Consider the following 25787-nt stretch of genomic DNA (forward strand, 5'->3'; position numbering starts at 1 on the left):
AAATGTCAGTTCATAGTATTTCCCTATCTTAGCTATTTCTGATCCTCTCTACTTTATTTCATTTGTTTATTCATTTGTTTTCATTTCCCTGCTTTATACCCACTAGTATATTTTCAGCGATATCTATTTACTCTTGATCATCTTCCCATTAATTAATTTGTTACTATTTTGTACTATTTTTTTAAATGTCCTTCCTTAAATCTGTTATTTACTCTACAACTTTTCTTTATGAAGCCTTTACTGAGTTTTAAATTTCACATTTGATAATTTTCTATATACAAGTATTTATTTAGTGATACTTAATTTTTTCAGGAGTATCATATGACTGTATTCTTCTGCTTCATAGTTGATTTTGAGGGAGGGGTATCTTTATTGAATATTTTTAATTCTCACTTTCTGTTAACCTCATACAGTTATGTCTGTGTGTCTGTTGCCAGCTATATATTCTTCTTTATAAAAATCTCAGATTTTCTAGGATATAGATGTGTAAGGATAGTAAAATATTAGATGACCCACTAGACTTACATTACTATTACTCTAAGGAACTATGTCCCTAAGAAATACTTTTTCTAGAACTCTAAGAATTTATTCCCCAGCACTGTTAGGAGTGGATGCGTATTTTCTGACTATATATATATACTTTTATACGTATATACATTATATATATATGTGTGTGTGTGTGTGTGTATATATATATATATATTTTTTTTTATTTCCCCTGCAGGGTCTTTAATTTCCATCACTAGTTTCTAGTTTCCACCTCTCCTTTCACCAACAATATTCCCAGAAATGACTCTGTTTTTTTCTCTTTTTCTTAGGTGGCAATTTTTAAAAACCATCATATTTGGTTTTATGCATAGTCAAGGTCCTTCACTTTGATTCCTTGTCTCAATGGTGATTTTTATTTTTAAGTTTTATTTATTTTTATTTAAACTTAATTGACAAAATATTTTATAATTTCAGGTGTAAATCATAGTGATTCAATATTTTCACACATTAGCAAATGATCCCCAGGTTAAGTCTGGTTACCATCTGTCAATATACAGTTTCAATGCTGATATTTAAAAGGAAGATTCACTAGCAGTGCACTGTAGACTACGCTAAATTACTTAAGGTTTGGTGAGTGCCTTTATCAGCTTAAAGAATTTGTCTTTGTTAACAAATTTCTGAAGTTTTTGAATATGTATTTTGTAGAATTTATTGGAGGCTGTCTGCATCTATAAGATGATTTTTTCATGTAGAGCAATGAATTATGATATAGATATTTACATTTTAAGCAAACTTAGAATTCTTATGTGAAAAATAAGTTATTTTTTTTTTATCCACTGAAGAATTCAATTTGCTATTATTTGGTTTAGGAGTTTTTAAGTGACATGTGATTGTCCTTCATACTGTTTTCATTTGGTTTGGGGTACAAGATGATAACCTGTATCATAAAATACATTGAAAAATATTCCATCTTTTTCTATTTTATGAATGTGTTTCTATATAATTTAAGTGTGTGCTTCTTGAATATTTTGAATATTTGGTAGATCCCAACTTTGAAAACCACCTATACTTAATGTGAAAACATTTTAAATCTTTTTTTTTTAAATTTTTTTAATTTATTTATGATAGTCACACAGAGAGAGAGAGAGAGAGAGAGGCAGAGACACAGGCAGAGGGAGAAGCAGGCTCCATGCACCGGGAGCCCGACGTGGGATTCAATCCCGGGTCTCCAGGATCACGCCCTGGGCCAAAGGCAGGCGCCAAACCGCTGCGCCACCCAGGGATCCCTAATGTGAAAACATTTTAAAACACTGTTCCATTTCCTTAATAATATAGGACAATCATATAGTTTCTTAAATTAGATTTGGTAATTTTTTTCTATAATTTATTCATTTTACTCAAGTTTTCAAATTTGTTGGCATGAAGTTATTAATACTATTTTATTTTTAATACTATTTTAAAATACATTTTAAAATCTGCAGTTATGCTTCCTTTTGATTACTTTGAGTTTTTCTACTTTTTAAGCTAACTTAAGACATGATACATTTAATTATTATTAGTATTTTTTGCAGAGCCAAGTGTTTGTTTTGCTATGCCTCATTATTTTACCTTTGCTATAGTTCACTGAATTCTATTGTATTTCTCATTTCCTACCTTCTTCATTTGAATTTATTTTGTTCTTTTTCTAAATTCTGATATTGAATGTTAATTTATACATTCCATATTTCCTTTTATCAATGATAACATTTATGTACATAATATAATGTATATATTTTCTATTAAAGCCATGAATGATGTAGAAATTATATTTTAATTTCCCAGTGTGTCACTTTGGGACAATTATAATTGTTGGAATTCACCTCTAATTCATTTGCATTATCTTTAGAGAATGAAATATATTACTAGCTGAGTAATAATTCACATGTTTTTAGTATAAATATATCTAGAATCTGGGGTTTTTGACATGAGAGAGTTTTATTACAGTATCAACTTTCGCATACTATTGGAAGCAGAAACTAAAAAGGGCACTCTACTCCACTATGTGTATGTAGTAAAATAATTTGCCTTCAAAAATTTTTCTATGTCTTATGTCTATATTTTGACATCTCCCTAAATCATCTGTTCCTTGTTTTTAAAGGGAGTTCCCTAGACCTCTAGCTTTGTAACATTGACAACAATATATGACTTCCTTATTTTTAACTTTTTTCTTTCCATGTTGTCTGACACATTACAGCACTTTACAAGTATTTGCTGAATGAAAGTATAAATGCAAAGATGAAACCAAATTTCTCTGATTTGAGGCAGGGATAGACCAAAGACTTACACAGAGTTCTGAAATCACATATTTAATAGCCGGATTCCCACAGGTCAACATCCCATAGATGGTTTCCCTTACTCATTTTTAAAACCTGCTTTGAATGAGCCAAGGACAGGATATTAAGATCTTAAGGTTTTACTGCATCTTTGGTGCCCAATTTTAAGATGAACAGTGTCTCAAAACATTAAAGATAAAGAAATTCTGCTCTATATTTGTACATACCTAGGGAGGCTTTTGGCTCAGAGATTTCTAGCTTGACTATATTTTCTTTTTTTTTCCAGAAAATTTTGTTATTTGTAGATAAGTGTTTAAGGGTAGAAGAGTGTCCACATTAAAAGTGATCATGAGCAAAAATCTTGTGCTTTGAGACAATGTCTGAACACAACATACATAAGATTAAAAACCACATTATTAATTTCAGTGATCCATCTAGCATAAAAATATTATGCTTCTACTTTAGGACCAAAAGTCCTCCTGTTAGAAGCGTTAACAACAGCCTCACAACCATCGGATTCACTTCAAGCATCTGTAATTGCCCTGCTTGCTTTATATCTACTAGGGAAAATCTGGGTTGTGGACTAAGTAGAACCTCATTTCACACGTAATACATAGCTTATCTTTTATAGTTCTATAGTTACAGTTATAAGACTCAACTATTTTCTACTAATGCATATCAGATTTTATCATAGCATTGAGCATATTATTTTTGATCTGGACCTTAGGTAAATAATTCTAATACAAATCAGAATATGGTAGATGGCCATACAGTAAGTTCAACATAAACATCAAGGAACTTGGCTAGTCTGCTCGAGGGAGGTATCTATACCTCAGTTAGTTTTAAATCCACCTTCAAAGGACAAGCAATCACAGCTAAGATAATTTAACAGAGAAGGAAAGATTAATCATTTTTTTACTGTACAGTAATAATTATTTCCATGCAACCACAGTCTCTACTATATTAACTTGGTAGAACAGAAAAATGATTATGAATAAGAAAGCACAGTGGGCTTTTGACAAGGGCAACATGCAATGTACTTTAAATTAAACTCGTATTTCACTTTTAATTTTAGAATAAACAGTAGTAGAACTAGTGATTTCCTTCACTGGAGGGATGACAATGTAGGATGCAGATAAAGTATTTTTATTCCCAAATAAAATAAAATTTGAGAATATGACATCAGAACTTTTACACATCAGATACCTCTCCTCAAATTAGTATAGATTTTCTCTTACTCAGAAAAATTAATCTTGTATTTATATTTAAAAATTTGGAAGATGTTGGTATCAGTGAAAATTTAATAATACATGTGCTTTTTACCTAATTATATATGGTTCATTCAAATTTCTTAAAAATTCTGTTGAACTTCTGTAGCTTCTAAATAAGTAAAATTTTCTAGTGCTTAAAAATAGCATGCTTTAATTTACTGTCTATTTATCACATGAGGTGAGTTAATTGTTTTCAGACAATGTTCTAATCAGATACAATAGTGAAGTTTAATAAAAAAATTATTGGGTTGATTACGTGATAGAATTGTGAATTGGGGGCATGCCATTTTCTAAAGTATTTGTAATGAATGCATTTAAAATTGTTCCAAGTGAAATCATCAGTTCTCATGAGCAATACTTTGTATTACTACATACAGAAAGAGATGGATTCAGCAACATATATAATTTTTCATTTAACACAATTTAGGAATATGACAGGGCAATTCCTTATGTTTATGAATTTGAACCACTTAACATGATTGAAACTCTGCTTACTTCATATTTGAGAGAAAAAAGTAGCCATGTCTTTGTCAAAAACCCTTTACTTAACTGCAGCCTGCAATACAGGATGCAAGATATTAGAGTTCCAAATATGGCAGTTCAGAAGTTTAAGGTCTACATAAGAAATACTATGGAGAGATGAGGAAGGAGATTTCTGAAGCAATCACAGTTTAATAGTCTGAAGTAAAGAAGTTTTACATCATTGTTGGATTTAGGCAGTATATAAACTGATGTTAATATTGCATATTGTATATTCTACTCAAAAGAACAATTACTTTATAGATTTTTGGAAAAGCCAGTTTTTATTTATATTAATATTGTTTTTAATGCAACATATAAAAGTAGAGGAATTCTGCTATCACATACTCAAATTGAAAATAATCTAGAAATTAAATAATATATGTATATATTAATGTATATATACATACTTATATATTTGTAGTATTTAAGGAATAATTTATAAATATCTTCCATTATTATAGACTTAATATTTTAATATTATTCTTAAGTATGGTTTTAAAAGCTGTTCATTCTGCCAAATGTTCATTTATATATATATCTATATATAAGCTTAGAAATATTTTCCTTTGGATGGAGGAATTCCAGTTCTGTTAATCAAAACTAAATAAATACTCCATAATACAATGTAGCTTTTTGTAGAGTGACAGATGTAACTACAGCAAATTTCTATGAATTATACATAAAATAATACTGGTTAACTATCTATATCCAGTCAACTAAATATTAATCTTCTAAAGAACTGGTTTTCAAAAATTCATAGCATTATGGGAAAAGTATGCTTTACAATTAGAATTTAAAATATTAGAATGAAATACTCTAGTTTACATAAAATTATAATCTTGTCTAAAAGGAGGATACACAAATTATTTCTACTTGTATTTTTTGAAATTAGTAAGGATCAATCAACTTTGTAAATACGAAAAAACCCACTAAAGTATCTGTAATGACAACCATCACTCTCTATAATGAAAATAACCTGAAAGACTAATTTTATAGCCTGGTCTTAATTAATAGTTTTTATCTACATACTCATTGTGCAGCTTTTTTTTTTTTTAATTTTTTTTTTTATTTATTTATGATAGTCACAGAGAGAGAGAGAGAGAGAGGCAGAGACACAGGCAGAGGGAGAAGCAGGCTCCATGCACCGGGAGCCTGACGTGGGATTCGATCCCGGGTCTCCAGGATCACGCCCTGGGCCAAAGGCGGGCGCTAAACCGCTGCGCCACCCAGGGATCCCTACATACTCATTGTGAAAAGGAAAAGTGTTTGTAAAAATTTACTAATCTCATTTAGTAAGATACTTCAAACAGATAAATTTGTTTTCATTCAGTGAGGAAGCTCTCAAATATAGCTAGACATCAGATACTGCTAGGGTAGTCATCGTGATTGTTGGCCATCAAACTCTCTGTTCTGTCAATTCTTACTTTCACTATGTCAAGGGAAGAAAGGGGGGTGTGAAAAGTCATCAATGTTGGTAATGCATTGCTGTTAGACTCTAAATTACTATACTATTTTTATTTTTTAATTTATTTTATTTTATTTTTATTTCTATATTTTTTAGTATACTATTTTAGAGAGCCAATTTGACACTCCATATCAAAAACCTAAACAGGGATGCTTGGGTGGCTCAGTGGTTGACTATCTGCCTTCAGCTCAGGGCATGATCCCAGAGTCTCAGGATCGAGTCCTGTTTTGGGCTCCCCACAGGGAGCCTGCTCCTTCTTCTGCCTATGTCTCTGATTCTCGGTGTCTTTCATGAATAAATAAAATAAACTATTTTTAAAAAACCCTAAACATGGAACACCTGGGTGGCTTAGCGGTTGAGTGTCTGCCTTTGGCTCAGGTGTGATCCCGCAGTCCCAGGATTGAGTCCCACATCAGGCTCCCCACAGGGATCCTGCTTCTCTGTCTGCCTATGTCCCTGCCTCTCTCTTTCTGTGTCTCTCATGAATAAATAAGTAAAATCTTAAAAAAAAAAAAAACTAAACAAATACATATGTACATATGTGCTTTGCCTAGGTATCTTTTAATAACATATATATTTGTGGTAATAATCACAAATAAGTATGTATAAGAATGTTTATCTCTGAATAATCTCTAGTATCAAAACTAGCGTCACTTTAATGATGATTCAAATTGATTCATTTAAATATAGTATAGTAAATCTAGTTGGCAGAATGAACATACATAACATACATATTAAAACCATACTTAAGAATATTAAATAATAAGAATGTAATAAATAATGGAAGATATTTATAGATTATTCCTTAAATACTACAAATATATATGTGCTATGATTACAATATTTAAGAGAAAATCAAATAGTTTTTAATATTAAAAGGAATTAGAAATATGTATTAGAAATACCACATATATGTTAAAAGGAATTAGAAATATATATTAGAAATAAGTATGATTTATACTGTAAGAGTATGGGGTGATGAGATTGTGTTTGATTTTAAATTTGTTCACTTAATTCAGTTTAGAATCATACACATTTTTATAGCATATATACGTGTCATGGTAATCATAAAGATTCATAAAAGAGCTTTTTGCAAGTTTTTTTAAAAATTGAGACAAAGGAATTCAAACTATTTAAGATTGTGTGTGTGTAGACTTAGGTATAACTTACATTTATCTAACCACTGACCTCTAACTCATGAGCAAAGTAGATTTATTTCGTTAACATTGCCAAAATATCCATAAATAATCATTCAGTCATGTTTATTTCTCAGTGAGACAAGCTACAAATTCTCTGAACTGCCACTAGAATAGATCAAAATATTTTCTACTTCAAGGAAAGCTTTGTTATAATCTTCATATAGAAGAGGAACAAAGTAAACCCATCTGCTCTATGAAGTTTTTGTAATAATGAATTAGAATGCATGTCAGGATTATTTGATTGGGGGCAGAAGGTATTTCTTCCTAAGGCTTATAAAGGAACTTCTGCTGATTCATAAATATCTTGATTCCTACCTACCAGCATCAGCACCCCCCGCATTCCCAGCCAGTCCCACACTTTTAAAAGACACTATTTCTCTTCTTAATTTGTTGAATAGATTGTTTTCCTGGAATTGTATATATAAAAGATGTATTACACATCTTTCCCTATCTTTCACTCTCTATCTTATAAATATTTACAGTTTGTATCTAATTTTGACCACCTGGGTTTTCACACAATTTCTTGAATATAAAATACTGGTCTTTAAAAATTTAATCAATTTAAAAATTTAATAAAATGCTACATTCACTTTTGGAAAGTGTGATTTATTATTTTTGGCCAAAATATCTCTCCTATTTATGATAACAAAGTTGACTATTAGCTAGCAATAGTTAATCAGGTAGAGCAATTTGCTAGTGAAGCTTCCTCTAGTTCACATTAAAAAATAAAAAACAAAAACAAACAAAAAAAAGAGTTCCCTTAGTCATACCTTTCTGATGTAATCATTTTAAAAGTTAGATACAAAACTGTCAGAAAATTTATGCATATATAAATATATTTATTTAGAACATAAATGAGATCACATTATACATTAGTCTATAACCTATTTTTCCAACTTAATGATATACTATGAAAATTAATCTACATCTCTATTTTGGACATTATACGTGTCCCAAATTTTTTATTTCAGCTTTGATTAAAATTAAAGCCATGACAATTATTTTAATAGGTACAGACCTTAGACAAGTGTTTAATTTTAAACTACTGATATAAGATTTTGAGAATTCAAGGCACTGAGTTGCTGAACATAAATATGTATGTAGATAATGATAAAAGTATAAGAATATGCACAAGGCTTAAAAGTTCTAATGACATAAAAGTAGCTAGGTTGTTTCGGGATCTTTTGGCACATTTATATTTTTTACTCTATATTTTGTAAGCATGAAATTGATTCTTGGCTAGTTTGTTTGGAAACTCTCCTAGAGGATTCCTATTTTTCCACAAAGTTTTATCTTTATAAATTATCTTTTACCTGAGACTAGGATGTTTATTTATGTGATTTTGAAGGAAACTAGTTCTCATGAATATTTGTTACTGGCCATTACATTCAAATTGATTCATTAACCTTGTCATTTTTTACTATTTCTAAATTCTCTAATTTTTTAGTAATTGGATACAACTTTATAAACTTTTAACTGTAAACTCATTTGCAATTTAAAGGAAAAATAACCCTTTCCTTCTTTTTATCAGGAAGTCTATAAAAATTTAGCACAGTCTCTCTTTATCCTAGTTTTTCAAATCTGCATTACATTTGCTTATGAGCATCTACCATAATATATCCAACTTTTCGATGGACATGTAGTTTGCTTCAAGTATTTAAAACATTTATAGCACTTTGAAATACTGCTTGTACAAAATAAAGAATATGTATTTGTTGAATGAAAAGTTTTCTCTAGATTGTCCTCAAGTCTATGAAAGTAGGGACTGGGTAATTTTCATGTATTCAATTCTATATCCAAAGACCCTCACCTCTTAGCATACATGTATGACTCACTGAGTTCTGTTGAGTGTTGAGACTCTTGTGGGAAGGTACAGTTTGAACTTGTAGCTATGGAGGGGAATCCTCTTTCTAAAAGGTAGTCCTTGGGTTAAATATATGGCTGGACTTCACAGGCATTAACTGTAGATTCATAATATGTCACAAAATTGTACTGCAATGACACCGAATAGAAAGAAGCCAGCACTTACCTGGACAAGAAACATCGCTATGTGGTGAAATTCTCCACGGCCCCCCTGCTTAACAGGAACTGTCATAAAGAATTTGCTGCCATCTCTAGAAAACACCGGCTCCTCATTCTAAAACACAGAAGTGCATATAATGATCTCAAGATGGTATGTGCTTTGTGCTGCCAACCATTGCTAATTTAAGTATGGGTTACATAAATTTCTGATTTAGAATTTGTTTGTGAAATGGTCAAATTATCTCTAAAAATAATGTGAATGCACCACCACCACCTATCTTCAGAAATTTTGTAGGTTTCTGAAACTGTGCCCATTAAACAGTAACTTCTCATCCCTCCCTACCTTATTCCCCGTCATTCTCTTTTCTGTCTCTTTGATTTGGACTACCATAAGCAGCTCTTTAATGAATGGTTTACCAAAAAACATGCAATTTTTAATATGTGTGTTCTGAAATCTTTGACTCAGCAATTCTGGTTACTTGAACATACATTTCTCTTGATGTATATATAAATTTACTGAAAACACAGAAGATAAAAGGCTGCAAAATTGGAAGGAATCCAGTGAAAATCATTTAATTCAAACTTCCCATCTTCACTTCTCACTCCTCCAAAAAAAAATAAAAATAAATAAAAAAACCACAAACACAAATGCCCATTTGATCATTTTTTAATTAAACTCTAGTGGCATGTTAAATCAATAGAATTATTTTCTGAAAATTAAATGATGGAAGCTATACATATAGATTGCTTTCCTTTTGCTCCAGGGGAAACATTAAGAAAATGGATTTGCCTGACAAAACACTGGATTCTTTCCTATTGGATTAGTGAAAGTGATTACACATATGGTAAAAGAAAGGCTTTGCTTATGGTTTCTTCTGCAGGTCTTTAAAATGGCCTACAAGCTCTTTGAGGTGATCTGGCCCACCACTCTTTCTGATCTCTTTTCATTCTCCTGTTTCCATGTGCATGCTTCTGCTCCAGGGCCCTTGCACTTTCTATGCCCTTTGGTTCTTTCTTTTATGTCTTCCATATGTTGTCTCTTTGTCACCTTATCACTGAGGTGCTTCTCACTTACCCCATCTAGAAGGGGATCTTAGAGCGAGATCACACAGCTCTATCTGAACCCTTCGTCCCCTTTTACCTACTTCCCGTTTCTTTCTATATTACCTAATAGCATCCAACACACTATGTTATAGGCAGGTATGCATTTTTTTTTGGGTGTATATATGTGTATATATGAGGTGGGCAGGTAGTTAGACAAGTAGGTAGTGTTCCCCTGGAATGCAAGCTTCATGGGTAAGGAACCTTCCATTTGTCACTGCTCTATCTCCAGCACCTAGAAAATGACTATCACATAAATTGTGCTTAATACTTATACACTTAATGAATAAGTAAATGACTATTTTCATTTTAGCTTTTACTAGTGAGCTTTACTAGTGAGATTTTAGCTTTACTAGTGAGATCATCCTTTGATAGAAATATAAGGATATTTTCCTTGTCTACTTCATGGACACTCATGAAAATATAAGATGATATATGCAAACATTTAAAACTGAAATAATATACAATTCAAGGATGAAGACAATGCATCATTGCTAGGCATATAATATAAGAAACTTGACTGAGCGAATCACATCTTTCAACTATGATAGAGTCAATAATTCTGTAGGTTCCATCTCTTGTGCTCTGGGATTTCTCTTGGCCTTTGCACATGAAGCTTTTTCTCTCTGGAACAACCTTTCTGTTTCCCTTTATGTTGAATCTTACTCTCCCCTCCTCCCTTGCCTGCCCCTCCTTAAACTCAAGGAACAGGAACCATTTCCAAATCTCCCTAGTTAGAGAGTATCTCATAGTTAGGAAATCTCTCCTCAGAGATTCTAACAATTACCCTGTGTTCATCTCTATCATGGCATTCAATGCATTCTATTATATGCTTGGCTTCCTTCACTAGGCAAGTAATAATTAAACTAAATTTGCAATTTTATCTTTTTAGCTATATTGCCTAGGACCCAGTAGGTGTCCAACTCATAATTGAATAGATGAATATGTACCACAGGAAAAAAATGGTTGTTATATATCACTCTATCCACATTTGCTCCAACCTATTAGCTCCTCCCCTATTCAGTATTATCCCTTTGTGATTTGCTCCAAAAATAAGTTGCCTTTTTAAGGTACAGGGATATCTGTATCTATTTTACTTTTTATATTTGTGTACCCATCTCCTTCCAATTCTAGTGCCTTATAAATGGCTCAGTGAAGGAGCAGATGGAACTATAATCTCGTATGCATTGCTGCACTTAATAACTTTCACCACTAGGCAATATCTGCCTATAAATAGAGCTCTATGCCAACCTCTTCCTAGAATCAAATAATGGAAATGGAGCCAATTGCACTGTCCACTTTCATGTTTGTGAGTCAGTGTTTATGATGCACAGAGCAATGGATTGGGAATACCAAATTCTATCTCTTGACCAATAATTCTGTACAGAGGTTATCACAAGTCTCTTGAAAGCCAGGCCAAATATGGCTAGTTCTCTATTCTCACTACAGTCCAGAAAGTAAGCATATGATGATTATGTTAAGTTTCTAGTTTTCTTAGAAATTTGTTTCATCTCATTACTACTATCATTCTCAAACTTTGGATTTCATCAAATTCTAAAAATCTCTAAAAGCTTCTAGAGAAAAACTCAACTGTGACAAATTACCATCTGCATTATTTTTTACTGAATAGTTAATTGATAATTGATAACTAGTTTCTATGCTTTAAGAATTTCTATTAAACATTCATAAATCTGGGGTTCAAAATGTAGATAACACAATTCCTAAAGCACATGGATTATGTTGATGCATGTTACAATATTATGAATGTCACTGAAAATAAAACTGATAGCAAAATAGGTTTAATAATGCAGGGCAATTTAGAATATGTCAATATCCATTATGTTATTGCTTCTCATTGTTTTTATTTTCAGTATCTAACTTAAGAAATTCCATTACTGACTACAAGATCAGTTGATTCTTTTCCAATTTCATTAGATTAAATAGTTTATATTAATACCTACTTATTTATTGGTAGATAAATATAATATAAATAAGGATAATGCTTATGCTTCCAGCAAGAAAAGGTTTAGCTTATCTATAGTCCTTCCTACTTTTCTTTATCCAGCAAGTATTTATGGAAATTTTCTTATAAACAGACTCTATATGAGGCATTTAGTCGACAATGGGGGAAAAAAAAGTGAAGACCCCTCCTGCCCTTGTGAATGTAGGGAAACAACATAGAAATGATTGTGTAAGGATTACAAAAAAGATTACACTTGACTTTAAAAAGAAAGCTTTTATAAACGGATGTGATGTGGTTATAGTGGTTGGAGGAGGTAGTATTTTAGATGGGTGATTTAAGCTGAGGTTTGAAAAAGGAGCAGCCTTCACAAAATAGTTGATAGAATTCCATTTAGAAGAAAAGCTCATTACAAAGAACCTGTGAAGTGCTCGCTTCAGCAGCACATATGCAAAGAACCTGTGAATATTAGAGCTAATGTGCCCAGAATGGTCCTAGAATGGAGAAGGAACTGACAACAATTGTTTCAGCTGTAGAATAGGCATGGCTAGGGGCAACCAAGTATATACTTTGCCATGGTCTGTCAGCCAGCCTGCAGCATGGAGAAGAGATTGGCATGCACCTGAGGAGTTGAGCTTTCAGCAGGCAAAGAGGACCTGCAGTTTCTTTTCTTTCTTTTCTTTTTTTTTTTTAAATTTATTTATTCATGAGAGACACAGAGAGTAGAGAGAGAGAAAGGCAGAGGCGCAGGCAGGAGGGAGAAGCAGGCTCCATGCAGGGAGCCCGACGTGGGACTCGATCCCAGGTCTCCAAGATCACGCCTCAGGCTGACAATTGCACTAAACTGCTGAGCCATCTGGGCTGCCTGGACCTGCAGTTTCTACACAAATAGTGGATGCTGTTTGTGAAGCTGAGGAAAGTAAACTGACTAGAGATCTTGGAATGTAAAATGGAAAAACCTGGTGATGAATAATATACAGAATAATAGTCTATGAAAAATAATATGCAGAAAAGGATAAGAAAACCTTAAGAATGACTACTAGGTTTATGATTTTAATAGCTGGATGGGTAATTATGTCCTTGACTCCTAGGATAAGAACAATACATAAGACTAGAAGAGGAATATGTTCAGTTTGGACCTGTGGAGTGTGCAGTTACTTGTACAGATTTAGGAGAAGATGCCAAGCATGAATTTGGATGTTTTAGAACTCAGCGAAGTGAGCAGGGCTATACATTTAGAGGTCTCACTACATGGTGGTGATTGAAACCAGAGATGTGTATGACACTTCAGGAGAGAATGTGAAAGATCTCTATAGAGAACAAAACAAATCAAAAGCGAACCAAACACATTTCCCTTTGTAGAAAAGTGATGGAGTTAGTAGTAAAATGAATCCAGCCATATTCAGATAATTTACTTGTGTTTCCTTCTGAAATGTTCAGAATGAGACCATGTTGTGGAGACATTTGGTAGTTATTCTAAAGTGTTCTATGTCATAAATTAGCATCAGGAGGTAGGATACATGTAGGGAAAGAAGCATTCATCTAAATAACCTCCACATAATCAATTCATGTGGAGGTTTGGTCAGTTTTCTGGGGAATTTGATCAATGCTGATGGTTTCCAGCTTTAATGGGTCACAACTTTTTCCTCTTTTAATTTATACAAAAGTTGACTTATGTGAGTGATCCTTAAATTGGATCCTACTAATTATTCTGCAACTTAAGCTCTATAGAAAATAGAAGTAACTTTTTAATAAATGATGTCATAGAATGGTCAAGTCTGGAGTGCCTGGGTGGCTCAGTCAAATGAGTGTCTGCTGCTTTCAGCTCAGGTCATGATCTCAGGGTCCTGGGATTGAGCCCCATGTCAGGCTCCCTGTGCAGTAGGGAGTCTGCTTCACCCTTCCTCCCTCTGCACCCCACTTGTGCTCTCTTCCCTCCCTCAATCTCTCTCTCTCTCTAATAATCTTAAAGAAAGGCCAAGCCAAAAATATTTTAATGGAAAGACTCAAACATAGCAAAGACTGAAAGTAATATTACTGAAACTTTTGAGATAAAGTTATTATACAGAAAATGAGTAAATAGAATGAGCACAATAGTCAAAATGTGACATAAAGCAACCTCCTATACCATACCTGTTTGGAGAGCCAAGTATCTGATGTCATCTCGTATTTCTGAAAAGAAATAATGAACTCCATGAAGCTTCTGAACACTAAAATGAGTAGGCATCAATTTTTTTTTTACATGTTTCCATTAGGCATTTTTTTTCCCTCTCTTCAACTAGTGAAATACCATGAGAGATCGTATTATCACTACTGTTTTCAACTGAATGAATAAGTACAGAATTGGGATTAAATGATAATTTAATTATAAATCCTTCCTTTGGTGAGCTCCTTTAGAATTCCCAGTAGTATGTCACCAGGGATAGAAGATCATTTTCCAGTGCTGTTTGATTACCTCATTCAAACTGTTTTGAACCACTAGGCACTGTCTCTTTTCACCTCTAGGCATCATTGGGAAACAAAATTATTAAGTCCTTCAAAAGAACTGGGCAAACATCCAGGAATAAAATGAAAAGGTAGATGTTCTTTCAACATTTAATCCACTCTCCATCATAGTCATTTTCTTTTCTTAAGGAAAAATAAACATTTGAAATGACAAAATTTTATGTACCATTAAGGTAATCTTGCAAATGATTAGAACCAAGATCATATTTCACAAAGCAAAATGAGATTAATTTAATCTTAAATTAAATATGTGTAGATACAGTAAGTTTTACTAGTAATGTTTACATATAGGAACTTATGAAAGTCTAATATTCTAGAAAAAATTAATCTATAATAAAAATATTTAAATGAAGAAAACTAAACACAGTATGTTACCAATCTTACATATATGCAGAGGTATAATTTAAAATTGTTATAAAAGTTTATTTATAGTTTTTTTTTTTTTACCACTATTATCTTTCAAAGCTGTATTATTACATTATAATCGAACACTTTCTCTTTTCAGGGCCTGTTTTTATGTTTTTTTTTTATGTTTTTTTTTTCTTATGTTTTTTTCACTAGATTTTCTACATATAGATATCAAGGAAACATCTAACTAAAATATTCCTTGATTTTCTATTTGCATCTCTGCAATAACCATCCTTGGTTATTGGTATCTATAAAACATAGACACACAAAAATATATCAATGGCACTTTTCATTAGTATTACTCTTTTGTTAGAATCCATTGAAGTCCAAAGTTTTCACATGCATTTATCTTACTATCTCAATATAGTAGACAGCAAAATAATTTTTAAGTTCATAATGGATTAGAAATATATTAGAAATATAATATGTAGGGATGCCTGGATAGCTCAGTGGTTGAGCATCTGCCTCTGGCTCAGGTCGTGATCCCAGAGTCCTGGGATCGAGTCCCACATCAGGCTCCTCATAGAGAGCCTGCTTCTCCCTCTGCCTATGTCTCTGCCTCTCTCTCTCTCTATCTCTCATGAATAAATTTTTAAAATTTAAAAGAAAAGAAATATAACAATATCAATAAGGTACCAAATCAATAATATGATTGGGTTCCTATATCTATTTTCTTCTGAAGCATTTTGATACATTCTTGCCAATACATATACAGATTATCATCATATAGAAAAGATGACAGGTTTTCTCTGACTAGAATATACACATGCCAATTTCTAAATGATGTAGTACTTAGCTGAATAAAAAATGGTGCAGAATACTTTCACAAATAAATGGTGAAATCCTATCAGCCTATCAGATGATGGTTGAAATAAGTTTCCTATTAATACAAGCTAAATGTAAAGAGCATTAGTCAAATCCAGTAAGTAAATGACTAACTCATCAACTTTATCTCCCTATCTATGCTTATCACTCCAATCAAAACAAATTTCTTCCCCCTTACAAATTATGCTTTAATATTGGAGAATAACTTGTATATAGTGATATGGATAGCTCTAAAGTGTTTGTGATGAGTTTTAACAGATATATTCACAGGCCATCAAGATATAAGATCTTCACACTTTCACATCTTCTCTCATGCCCCTTCCCAGAGGTTCCAAAAAGGCAGTCACTCTTCTGAACTCTTTCCCCATAGATTAGTCTTGCCTATTTTAGAAGTTCAGATAATTGAAATTATGTATTATGTACTTTTTTGAGTGGGACTTCTTTCACACTGTTTTTGAGATGCACTTATATTGCTGGGCATTTATCAGTATTGTTTCTTTTTCAATTGCTGAGCAGAATTCTGTTGTATAGATATGGCTCATTCTGTTTATTAATTCCTTGTTAATAGATAATTAGTTTCCAGTTTTTAGCTACTGTAAATAAAGCTTCTCTAAAAAAATTTTTTTTTAACAAAGCCTCGTTGGACAGTTTTTTTTTTCTCTTGTCCAAATATCTAGGAATGGAGTTACTGAAGTATGGACTATATATATATATATATATATATATATATATATATATATTTATACATCTATCTATATATCTACATACATATATAACATATATTATATATACATACGTAAGCTATAATGTTTTTATGTGTATGTTTAACTTTACTGCAAAAACATTTTTAAAGTAGCTGTATCATTTTACACTTCTACTCATGAAGAGTAAGAACTGCAATTTTCTACATCCTCATCAATAATTAATGTTGTCACCTTTTTGTTTTAATTTTAGTCATTGTAATGGTATGTAGTATTATCTAATCATGAGTTAATCTATATTTTCCTAATGTCTAATAATGTTGAATACTTTTTCATGAATTTATTACTTCCTTATGCATTTCTGTTTACAGTTTTTGATCTTTTTATTGCTTTGTCTTTTCATTATTGAGATGTATACATTTCTTTGTCAGATACACATTTTGCAAAATATTTCCCCCACTCTGCAGTTAGCTACTTCTTAATGGTGCTTTTGATGAGAAGTTTCTAATTTTGATGATGTCTAATGTACTATTTTTTCTTTTATGATTAATGACCTTTTGCCTATTCAGTATAACAAAGTCATATCCCATATTTTTGTCTAGAAGATTGACAGTATCATCTCTTAGATTTAGGACTGCAATTTATCTCAAATTAATTTTAGAATATGGTATGTGATAGGTGCCAGATACCATTGTACTTTTCATTTGGTTCTTGATTGGTCCAGCATCATTTTCCCCCATTTGGATTGTCTTCGCACCTCTGTTAAAAATCACTTGATCATATAAGTATGGATCTATTTCTAGAAACTCTATTAGTTCGGTTGATCTATTTGTGTGTTCTTCTGTCTCCATTACAATCTTTCAGTTTCTGTTGCTTTCTAGTTATTCTTGAAATCCAGTAATGCAACTTCCAACATTTTTTGCTTTTCTACAAGATTGTATAGCTCATCAGATCTTTAGCATTTCCATATACATTTAGAACCAGCTTGTCTTTTCTACCGGATGAATCAATCAATCGATCAATTGATTAATCTTCTAGGAATTTGTATTGTATTGAAACTACAGTTCACTTTGAGTAGAATGCCATCTGTAATATCCAGCTTTTCAATTCCAGCATAGAGCTTCTATTTATTTAGGTCTTCCTTAATGTCTTTCAAAAATGTTGTAGTTTTCAATATGGGGATTTTGCACACTATTTGTTAAATTTATCCTTACGTATTTAATGTCTTAAAATTTTTAGTGGCATTTTTATTTTCCATTGTCATATTATGAATATATAGAAACACATTTTGTTGCTTCTCAACTCTTTATTTTGAAAAAAGTTCGAACTTACAGAGAAGTTAAAGACTGGTTCAAGAAACATCTGCATATCCTCTAGACATATTACTCATTTATTTATATTTTGCTCCATTTGTTTATTATTATATCCCTCTACTGTTTCTAAACCATTTGAAAGGAAGGCAAAAGTATTTTTTTTTCAAAATTAATTAGAAGTTAGAAATATAACTTATTTCTAAATAATCTGATAGAAATTTTTAGGTATTATATCCATTTACCTCGAAATAATTCAATAAGCATTTCTTAAGAAAATGACAGTATCCTGTGTACATTTTTTTTTTTTTACAGTAAAATGATCGAAATCAAGAAATTAAACAATTTAGGTTGGTACACTGACTTGTGAATTGTGACCCACTCTTGGATTTGTGTTTTTTGTAGATTTCCTACTTTTTATTTATGCAATAATGAAGAGAATTTTATTTATTCCTCGCGAATCATTATGATATTTATTCCTTGCCAAGTTATTCTGGTTAGAGTGTCTAATAAAGTTTGCATAGCACAGTGAGAATGTATATCATTAGTTAACATCCACTATCCCATATAACTACATTTTTTTTCCCTTATGATGAGAACTTTTAAGGTTTATTCTCTTAGCAACTTTCAAACATAAATGAAGTATTGTTAACCATAGTCCTCATGGTGTATATTACATTCCCAGAACTTACTTATCTTACAACTAGAACTTTGTACCTTTTAATCACCTTCACACAGCTTCCTTACCTTTACCATCATGTCACCTCTGGCAAACAAAGTCTAATCTTTCTTTTTCTAATTCCACATATAAGTGAGATCATACAGTATTTGTTCTCTAACCTAGTTCACTCAGAATAAATGCCCTCAAGGTCCCTCCTCTGTTGTTACAAATAGCAGGATTTCTTTCTTTATTATGGCTGAATAGCATTTGTGTGTGTACCTGCGTGTGTGCATATATTTGTGACATTTTCTTTTTCCATCCACCCGTGGATGGACACTTGCTTTCTACCCCCATCTTGGCTATTGTAAGTAATGCTGCAATGAACATGGGCTTGCAGATATATCCTGGGATAGTGATTTCACTTCCTTTAGATACATATCCAGAATCTGAATTGCTGTATTATATTTTATTTTCAATTTCCTGAGGATCTGTCCTACTTTTTTCTACAGTGACTATACTGACATAACATTCTTAACACAGTGCACAGGGTTCCCTTTGCTCTAGTTCCTCACCAGCATTTATCTCTGGTCTTTTTGACACTAGCCATGCTAACAGGCATGAGGCAATAAACAACTGCAGTTTTGATTTGCATTTCCCTAATGATTAGTGATGCTGAGCACCTTTTCATATACCTGTTGGCTATTTTATTATCTTCTATGGAAAAATGTCTATTCAGATCCTTTGCCCATATTTAAATTAGATCACTGGGGTTTTGGTTTGTTTTGTTTGTTTTTGTTTTATTTTGCTACTGAGTTGTATGAGTTATTTATATATTTTATATATGAACCCCTTATCAGATGCATGATTTGCAAAATGTTCTTCCATTCCACAGGGTAGCTTTTCAATTCATTGACTGTTTCTTTCTCTCTTTCTTTTTTCTTTTCTTTTTTTTTTTTTATTGTTGACTGTTTCTTTTACTGTGCATGGTTGACTTTTAACTTACTTAGGTTATCCATTACCTCTAGAAAAAAACAAAAACTAAAAGATATTTTTATTTTATTTTACTCACATATTTACCATTTTGGGTACCTTTCTTTTCTTTATTTAGATTTGAGTCTTCATCTGATGCTATTTCTTTCAGACTGAATAACTTCATTTCATGGTATTTATGCAGATATACTTGTGCTGAATTAGCTCTTATTTATCTGAAAATGTCAGTCTTCATTTTTGAAAGATACTTTCATAGGATATAGACTTCTGGTTTACATTGTTTTTCTTTGAGTCTTTAAAAAATGTATCCTATTGCTCCCTGGCTTATATCATTTCCAATAAGATAGAGGCAATTATTTTCATCATTCTATTCCCCCATATGTAACATGTTTTCTCTCAGGCTGTTTTAAAGTTTTTCTCTTAGTCTTTGGTTTTCAATACTTTGAATATTATGTGTCTGCTTATTTTCATTGTTTTTATCCTGTTTGGGATTTGCTAACTTCTTAGATATATAGGTTAATGGTTTTTCTTCAAATTTGGGATATATTAAGTCATTGTTTCTTAATTTTTCTTTCCTGCTCCAATATTTCAAACCTTGCCTTCTGTGTGTATTACATCCTACATATATATCAGCTCAAATTATTCCATATGTAACTGAGGCTTTGTTCCTTTTTTTTTTTTTTTCAGGTTTTTCCTCCCCCTCAGGACTTCAGTTTGAATTTTTTTTATTTCCCTGACTACAACAATGTCCAATTTGTGTTTGGACATTATTGTCTGGACATTGTCCAGACATTTTCATATCAGATACTGTTCATTTTAGTTCCTGAAATTCCATTGTTCTGTATTTTAAAGTTTATTTCTCTACTCAAATCTCTCATCTATTTATTAATTAGGGCCACCCTTTAATTTGCCAAATATCTTTCAATCACCTTTAGAAAATTCTATATTGGTTATTTCTAATATCTCTATTCTGTGTAAGTCTGCTTTTATAACCATTTGGGGGGGCAGGTTATATTTTCTGTTTTTCTACATATAGTATGTTTTGATTGTGTAATTGATATTTTAAATTTTAATTCTCCATTTAAAAGAGTAAACTTTGTTCTAGGAAGACAGCTAATTTATAGGCATGTACTTGATCCTTTTGAAATTTAATATAAAAGTTTATTGTAAAGAGTATAGAACAGCCTTATTTCTAATGCATTTTTCTTTCTGGGCTGTGAGTTGAAAAATGCAAAGGGTTTTTCAGTGAGAGCTCTCTATTTTTGTTGTTTGGTACTCCAAAGTCTCCAAGCATTGTGCAACCTGCAGGTTCTATATTTGCTTCTCTCCCTGTGAAGCATATCCTGTACTTGCAGGCTTACGCACTGAGCTAAAGCCTTAAGAGGTCCTTTACATAGATTGCCAGAGCTCTTCTCTCTATAGCTCCAGATCTTGTGGTACTTGTCCTGCAAATTTCACCCATCACAATAGCCTCAAACTGATTCCCTCTGCCTCCTTGGATCAGTGATACCACTGTGCTTTTCTAGGACTCCATTAACTTGCACTCTACATATCAGCATGTTCCCTACAGGAAGTTAGGCTTATCTTACATATTTACATTATTTTACTATTTATGCCCTGATCCTGCTATTGTCCAATATCTGAGAGTAGTTTTTTAATACATTTTGTATAGTTTTATAGTTGACTACAGCAGTGATGCTAGGCTGGCAACATTTACTCTATCCTGTCCAGAAACAGAAGTTTGAAAATTCTGTTGCTAAATAATTGAGAATAGTTTACTAAGTACCAATACAGGGATACAGTGCAACAATTTAAACTGATTACAGTATACCTTCTGTTAAGAACTTTAAAAAACAATTACACATATAGTATTTATTGCAGAGTTTATAAAAACGGATTGTAGAAATAGAAATACAACCTACTTTCAAAACACAGTGGTTCAAGGACCAGTTTTTCTTTTTTACTCTTCTTATTTAAGTTAAAAACGGAGACACTTTCCATTATTTTAGAAGACTAATCTGAACTACCAAAAAAATTGAAGTTTTGGAATATGTTTCAAAAAGATAGGAAAAACATTCCACATTCACAAGTTAACCAAGGCCAAAGACATATTTCAGGATTAAAGTAATGGGGCTTAGACTCTCTTTTATACTATACAAGAATTCATTTTTTATAGTTCTCTTTTGCTTATCATCCATATTTCTCACTTCAAAGTTTGGATAATTTATGGATTATAGTATATTCTTCTAATAGAATGACTCCCAACTACCTCTGGAAATTAAATATTGGTCTTTGTACAATGGATTGCCTGATATCCCTCAGAGAATAGCATAAACTACTTCATTTTAAGCATAAAGAAAAGTAAACTATACTTACTCTACTGCAAGCACCAGTGGTAGTCTCACAGACAGTGAGGATGGAGATGTTCTGAGGCCGGTTTAACCATCTGACCACCGTCTTGGTATTGCTTACCCATTTAACCATAGTGATATAATATTCTCTAGTTTGGAAACAAAAAAATATTTACATTTACAGCAGAGAACCTATAGAGTACCAATAATAAACAATTGCTATTTTATATACAAGGATAAGTGAAACACTTTGAGGATGCAAAATCATATTAATTTCTATTTATACATGCATATCTGCTATTCCAAATACTCACATATATAAATACAAATATGTGTGTATGTAAACACGTGTATATATACATACACATACAAATCTACAGAAAATTTGAGAATAAATATGAAAATGAATGATATCCTAGAAAGGAGATCTTTATTTTTATTATTTTTTTGAAAGGAGATCTTGAGAAAAATAAAAATAATCAAGATGATAGACATTTATGAATAATTTTTTAAAACTTTCTATTGATTAGCACTAATATGTGCAATAAGCATAAATTTTTAAACTACATTCTATTTTTGTAAAAAATAAAATCACTAATCAATTAAAAGGCAAAACTTATTCTTTATTTAATATTTCTTATGCACGATTTTCATGTTATTTCACTTTACTGATGGGACTTGCATGACAAAGTCATTAGTTTTCATTTATTTATTTTGTGTGTGTGGTCTTTCTTAGGTGTGAGCCAAGGGCCAGTCCCAATCCTATTCATTATACATACATATACACACACACAGACACATGCATATGTATATATGCACACACATATATAACACATATATACACATATATTAATTTTTAAAATATTTATTTGAAATAGTTTAAAACAAATGAGGTATTAAAGTGAGGAGATGAGAGACTATAGAATTTTCAATATAGTGAGGATATTAATTAGTAAGCCTATGATTTTAGACTAATTGTAGATTGGGAAAGCTTGTATTTTTTCCTATAGTTAGTTATATTTCTTTCATTATAGATTCTGTGATTGGAAATTTACATACTATCTCAAAAACCCTCAACCCACACAGACAAAACACAATGGTCAACATTGAATTCAATTTATGATAAAAAGAAAAAAAAAAAAACTTCCAACAAATTTGCCCAGTTTCAGAGTAGATGAGATGATTTAAAGTGCCATCTGTGAGCACTGTCTTAAAATTAATCCACCCAGGGGCACCTGGGTGGCTCAGTCAGTTAAGCATTTGACTATTGGTTTCCACTCAGGTCATGATCTCTTGAGATGGGAGATTCAGCCCTCTATCAGGCTCTATGCTCAGTGGGGAGTCTGCTTAGATTCTCTTCCCCTGCCTCTCCCCACTCCAAATAAATAAATAAATAAATAAATAAATAAATAAATAAATAAATAAATAAATAAAATCTTTTAAAAAATTCACCCAGTTTTTGTGGGGCTTAGAAAAAATCATATATGGGAGAAAAGCTTTGTGATACAAATCACCTATCCTTAGACACATGTGGGTTAGACATTTAGCTACATGAATCTTACACTTCTAACATTTCTACTGCTTCCACCAGAAAACTGGTTAACCCATCAAAGCAAAGATGTCAGGAGAAGGCAAGCAAAACTTAGCATACAGTGAAGCCTGCGTAATTTCTTCAACAACCTCTTCAAGACATCTGGCAGCTTTCAAAACCAGCTAAGTCTCACTTGAAAATGCCAAGAATTTCAGTGAAATCATAACATGAAGTTCCCTAAATAGTTAACAAAGGCAACTTTGAAACAAATATGCAACTGGTTTAGGATTAATTTGGTCAAATGCATGGGCTTTGTGATTCTTCAAAGAATGGTATCCTGTTCATTTTTACTGTTTTTGTTTAAATTGATTTATTTTGCATGCATTATGATGTTCAGCAATGTGACTATTATAAAAGGAAAGATAGGTGTTAATCTTAATGGATTTATCTACAGAATTTAGCATGGAAGAAAATATTAATGGATACTATAATCAGGAAAGGAAATGCTAAACTCTGACAATATATATTTCTGATTAACTAGTGTAAATGTTGTTTAGAATTGAAGTAAAAAATAATTTGGTTATTGAAAACAACTGACCAAAGACTGCAAAATCAAGGAGGTTATATTCACAGGAAAATCTAGGTAGAACTGGTATACATAAATTTTCAAACCCAATTAGGAATTTATCTTAATTAGTTAAAGCGAGTAATATTCCATATCGTGTCAAATGAGATGACAACCAACATGAATAATTTCTAATAACAACTGCAACCATAAAACTAATTTAAATGTTCATCTTGAGTATTTTCCCTTTCAAAGTAGCCCTCAAATATAATGTTGCAAGAGCATCCTCCTTATAATGTCTTTATAGACATTGATACATATTTATTATCCATGATGGAAAATCTTAACTTTTAAAAAAGGATTTCATATTAGAAAAACAAAATTCAACCAGTGTAAATCTGGTGATTAAGTGATTTTTTTAAAGGGAATGCTAATTTAGGGGTAAAATTAAGTTAAAACAATAAATTCATAGTTATACCACTTATCTTTCTCTTTGATTAAACATTGTGGTTATTTATATTACATTATTATATAACATATCTAATGCCTATAATCAGAATTTAGTGTGATGTGAACTTAGTATATACCTTATTTATAATCTGAAAGATGGGAGTTCTCTCCAAAATTGAATTTATAAGATTTTTCAGGGGTAATTTCAAGCCACTAAAATTTCCATGATAATGTATTGAGATTATCTAAAATGAAAGTTAAAATAGAGCCTGGCACTTAAGAGGTAAGATACAGTTAGTATTCTTTCTTTCCTTATCCCAGGATTCTAGGTATACTTCTACTCAGTTTGCTCATAAGTAAGCAGCTTCCTCCGAATGAGGGAGTAGGTAAGGGCCCTTACCTGGAAATCACACTCCTTGGCCTGTCTTTTGCTGATGTGGCTGTCCTCCTGGAGCTCCATTTCATGAACACATTAGATCTGGTATACCATGACCAGTACTAGGAGAAGTGTCCCCTCCTTATATTATAACTGGTCTAGTTCCTGCTTGTTCCTAGTCTCCATGGCTCTGGATTACCCAGAAAATCTTCAAGGAACTCATCTTCTTGAGCCACAGAGACAGACAAGCAGGTTAGAGGTATTAAACTCAAGTCAAGAAAGACTTTCTATCAGCTAGGTGGTCTGGCACAGAAGATCTAATTATTCACAAGGGTATGTGGAATGGAGGCCCCAGCATCATCAGCAGACAGGTACTATGTTAGAAGTCACACCTGTATTTTCACTGGCTTTCTGTCCAATCACTGCTCTTTGTATACATATAGTTGCACCAAGCTCACTCTCTTCCAGATAATCCAGGATCTCAACTGATAACTATCTTGTAATGGCATGAATGACCAACTCATACCTAGTTCAAAGATCTCTGTTCATAACAATGAATTACTTGTAAGAAGGGTCATTTAGGACATTTCCATGAACATAGAACATTTTCTTAATTTGATTTTTTTGTAAGACAGGAATATTCTTTGGCAAAGAGGAAGATATAAACTAGGCATACTTCAGTGATAATACGGTGCTATCAAGCCCAGGTGACAGGTAATATGACAATGTCTCATCGGTGATACATGCTAAGAATAATGAGTCACAAAGAGTGG

General features: G+C 32.1%; 1 protein-coding gene and 1 long non-coding RNA gene across 8 annotated transcripts in view; one reads left to right on the forward strand and one right to left on the reverse strand.

The window, feature by feature from the left end:
• Positions 1–25787, forward strand: part of LOC140611887 (uncharacterized) — a 160596-nt gene that overhangs the window by 69844 nt on the left and 64965 nt on the right. The gene's annotated exons all lie outside the window — the stretch shown is intronic.
• DPP10 (dipeptidyl peptidase like 10) overlaps positions 1–25787 on the reverse strand; it is a 1275784-nt gene that overhangs the window by 61312 nt on the left and 1188685 nt on the right. For all 4 annotated transcript variants that reach the window (XM_072788965.1, XM_072788964.1, XM_072788966.1 and 1 more), the window contains 3 exons: positions 22118–22241; positions 14475–14513; positions 9288–9395 (listed from right to left, as the gene is read on the reverse strand). In XM_072788965.1, the coding sequence (XP_072645066.1) occupies positions 9288–9395; positions 14475–14513; positions 22118–22241 (271 nt within the window). The remainder of the gene's footprint in view (positions 1–9287; positions 9396–14474; positions 14514–22117; positions 22242–25787) is intronic.

The sequence above is a fragment of the Canis lupus genome, chromosome 20 (genome assembly GCF_048164855.1).
Source record: "Canis lupus baileyi chromosome 20, mCanLup2.hap1, whole genome shotgun sequence".
Taxonomy (NCBI): domain Eukaryota; kingdom Metazoa; phylum Chordata; class Mammalia; order Carnivora; family Canidae; genus Canis; species Canis lupus.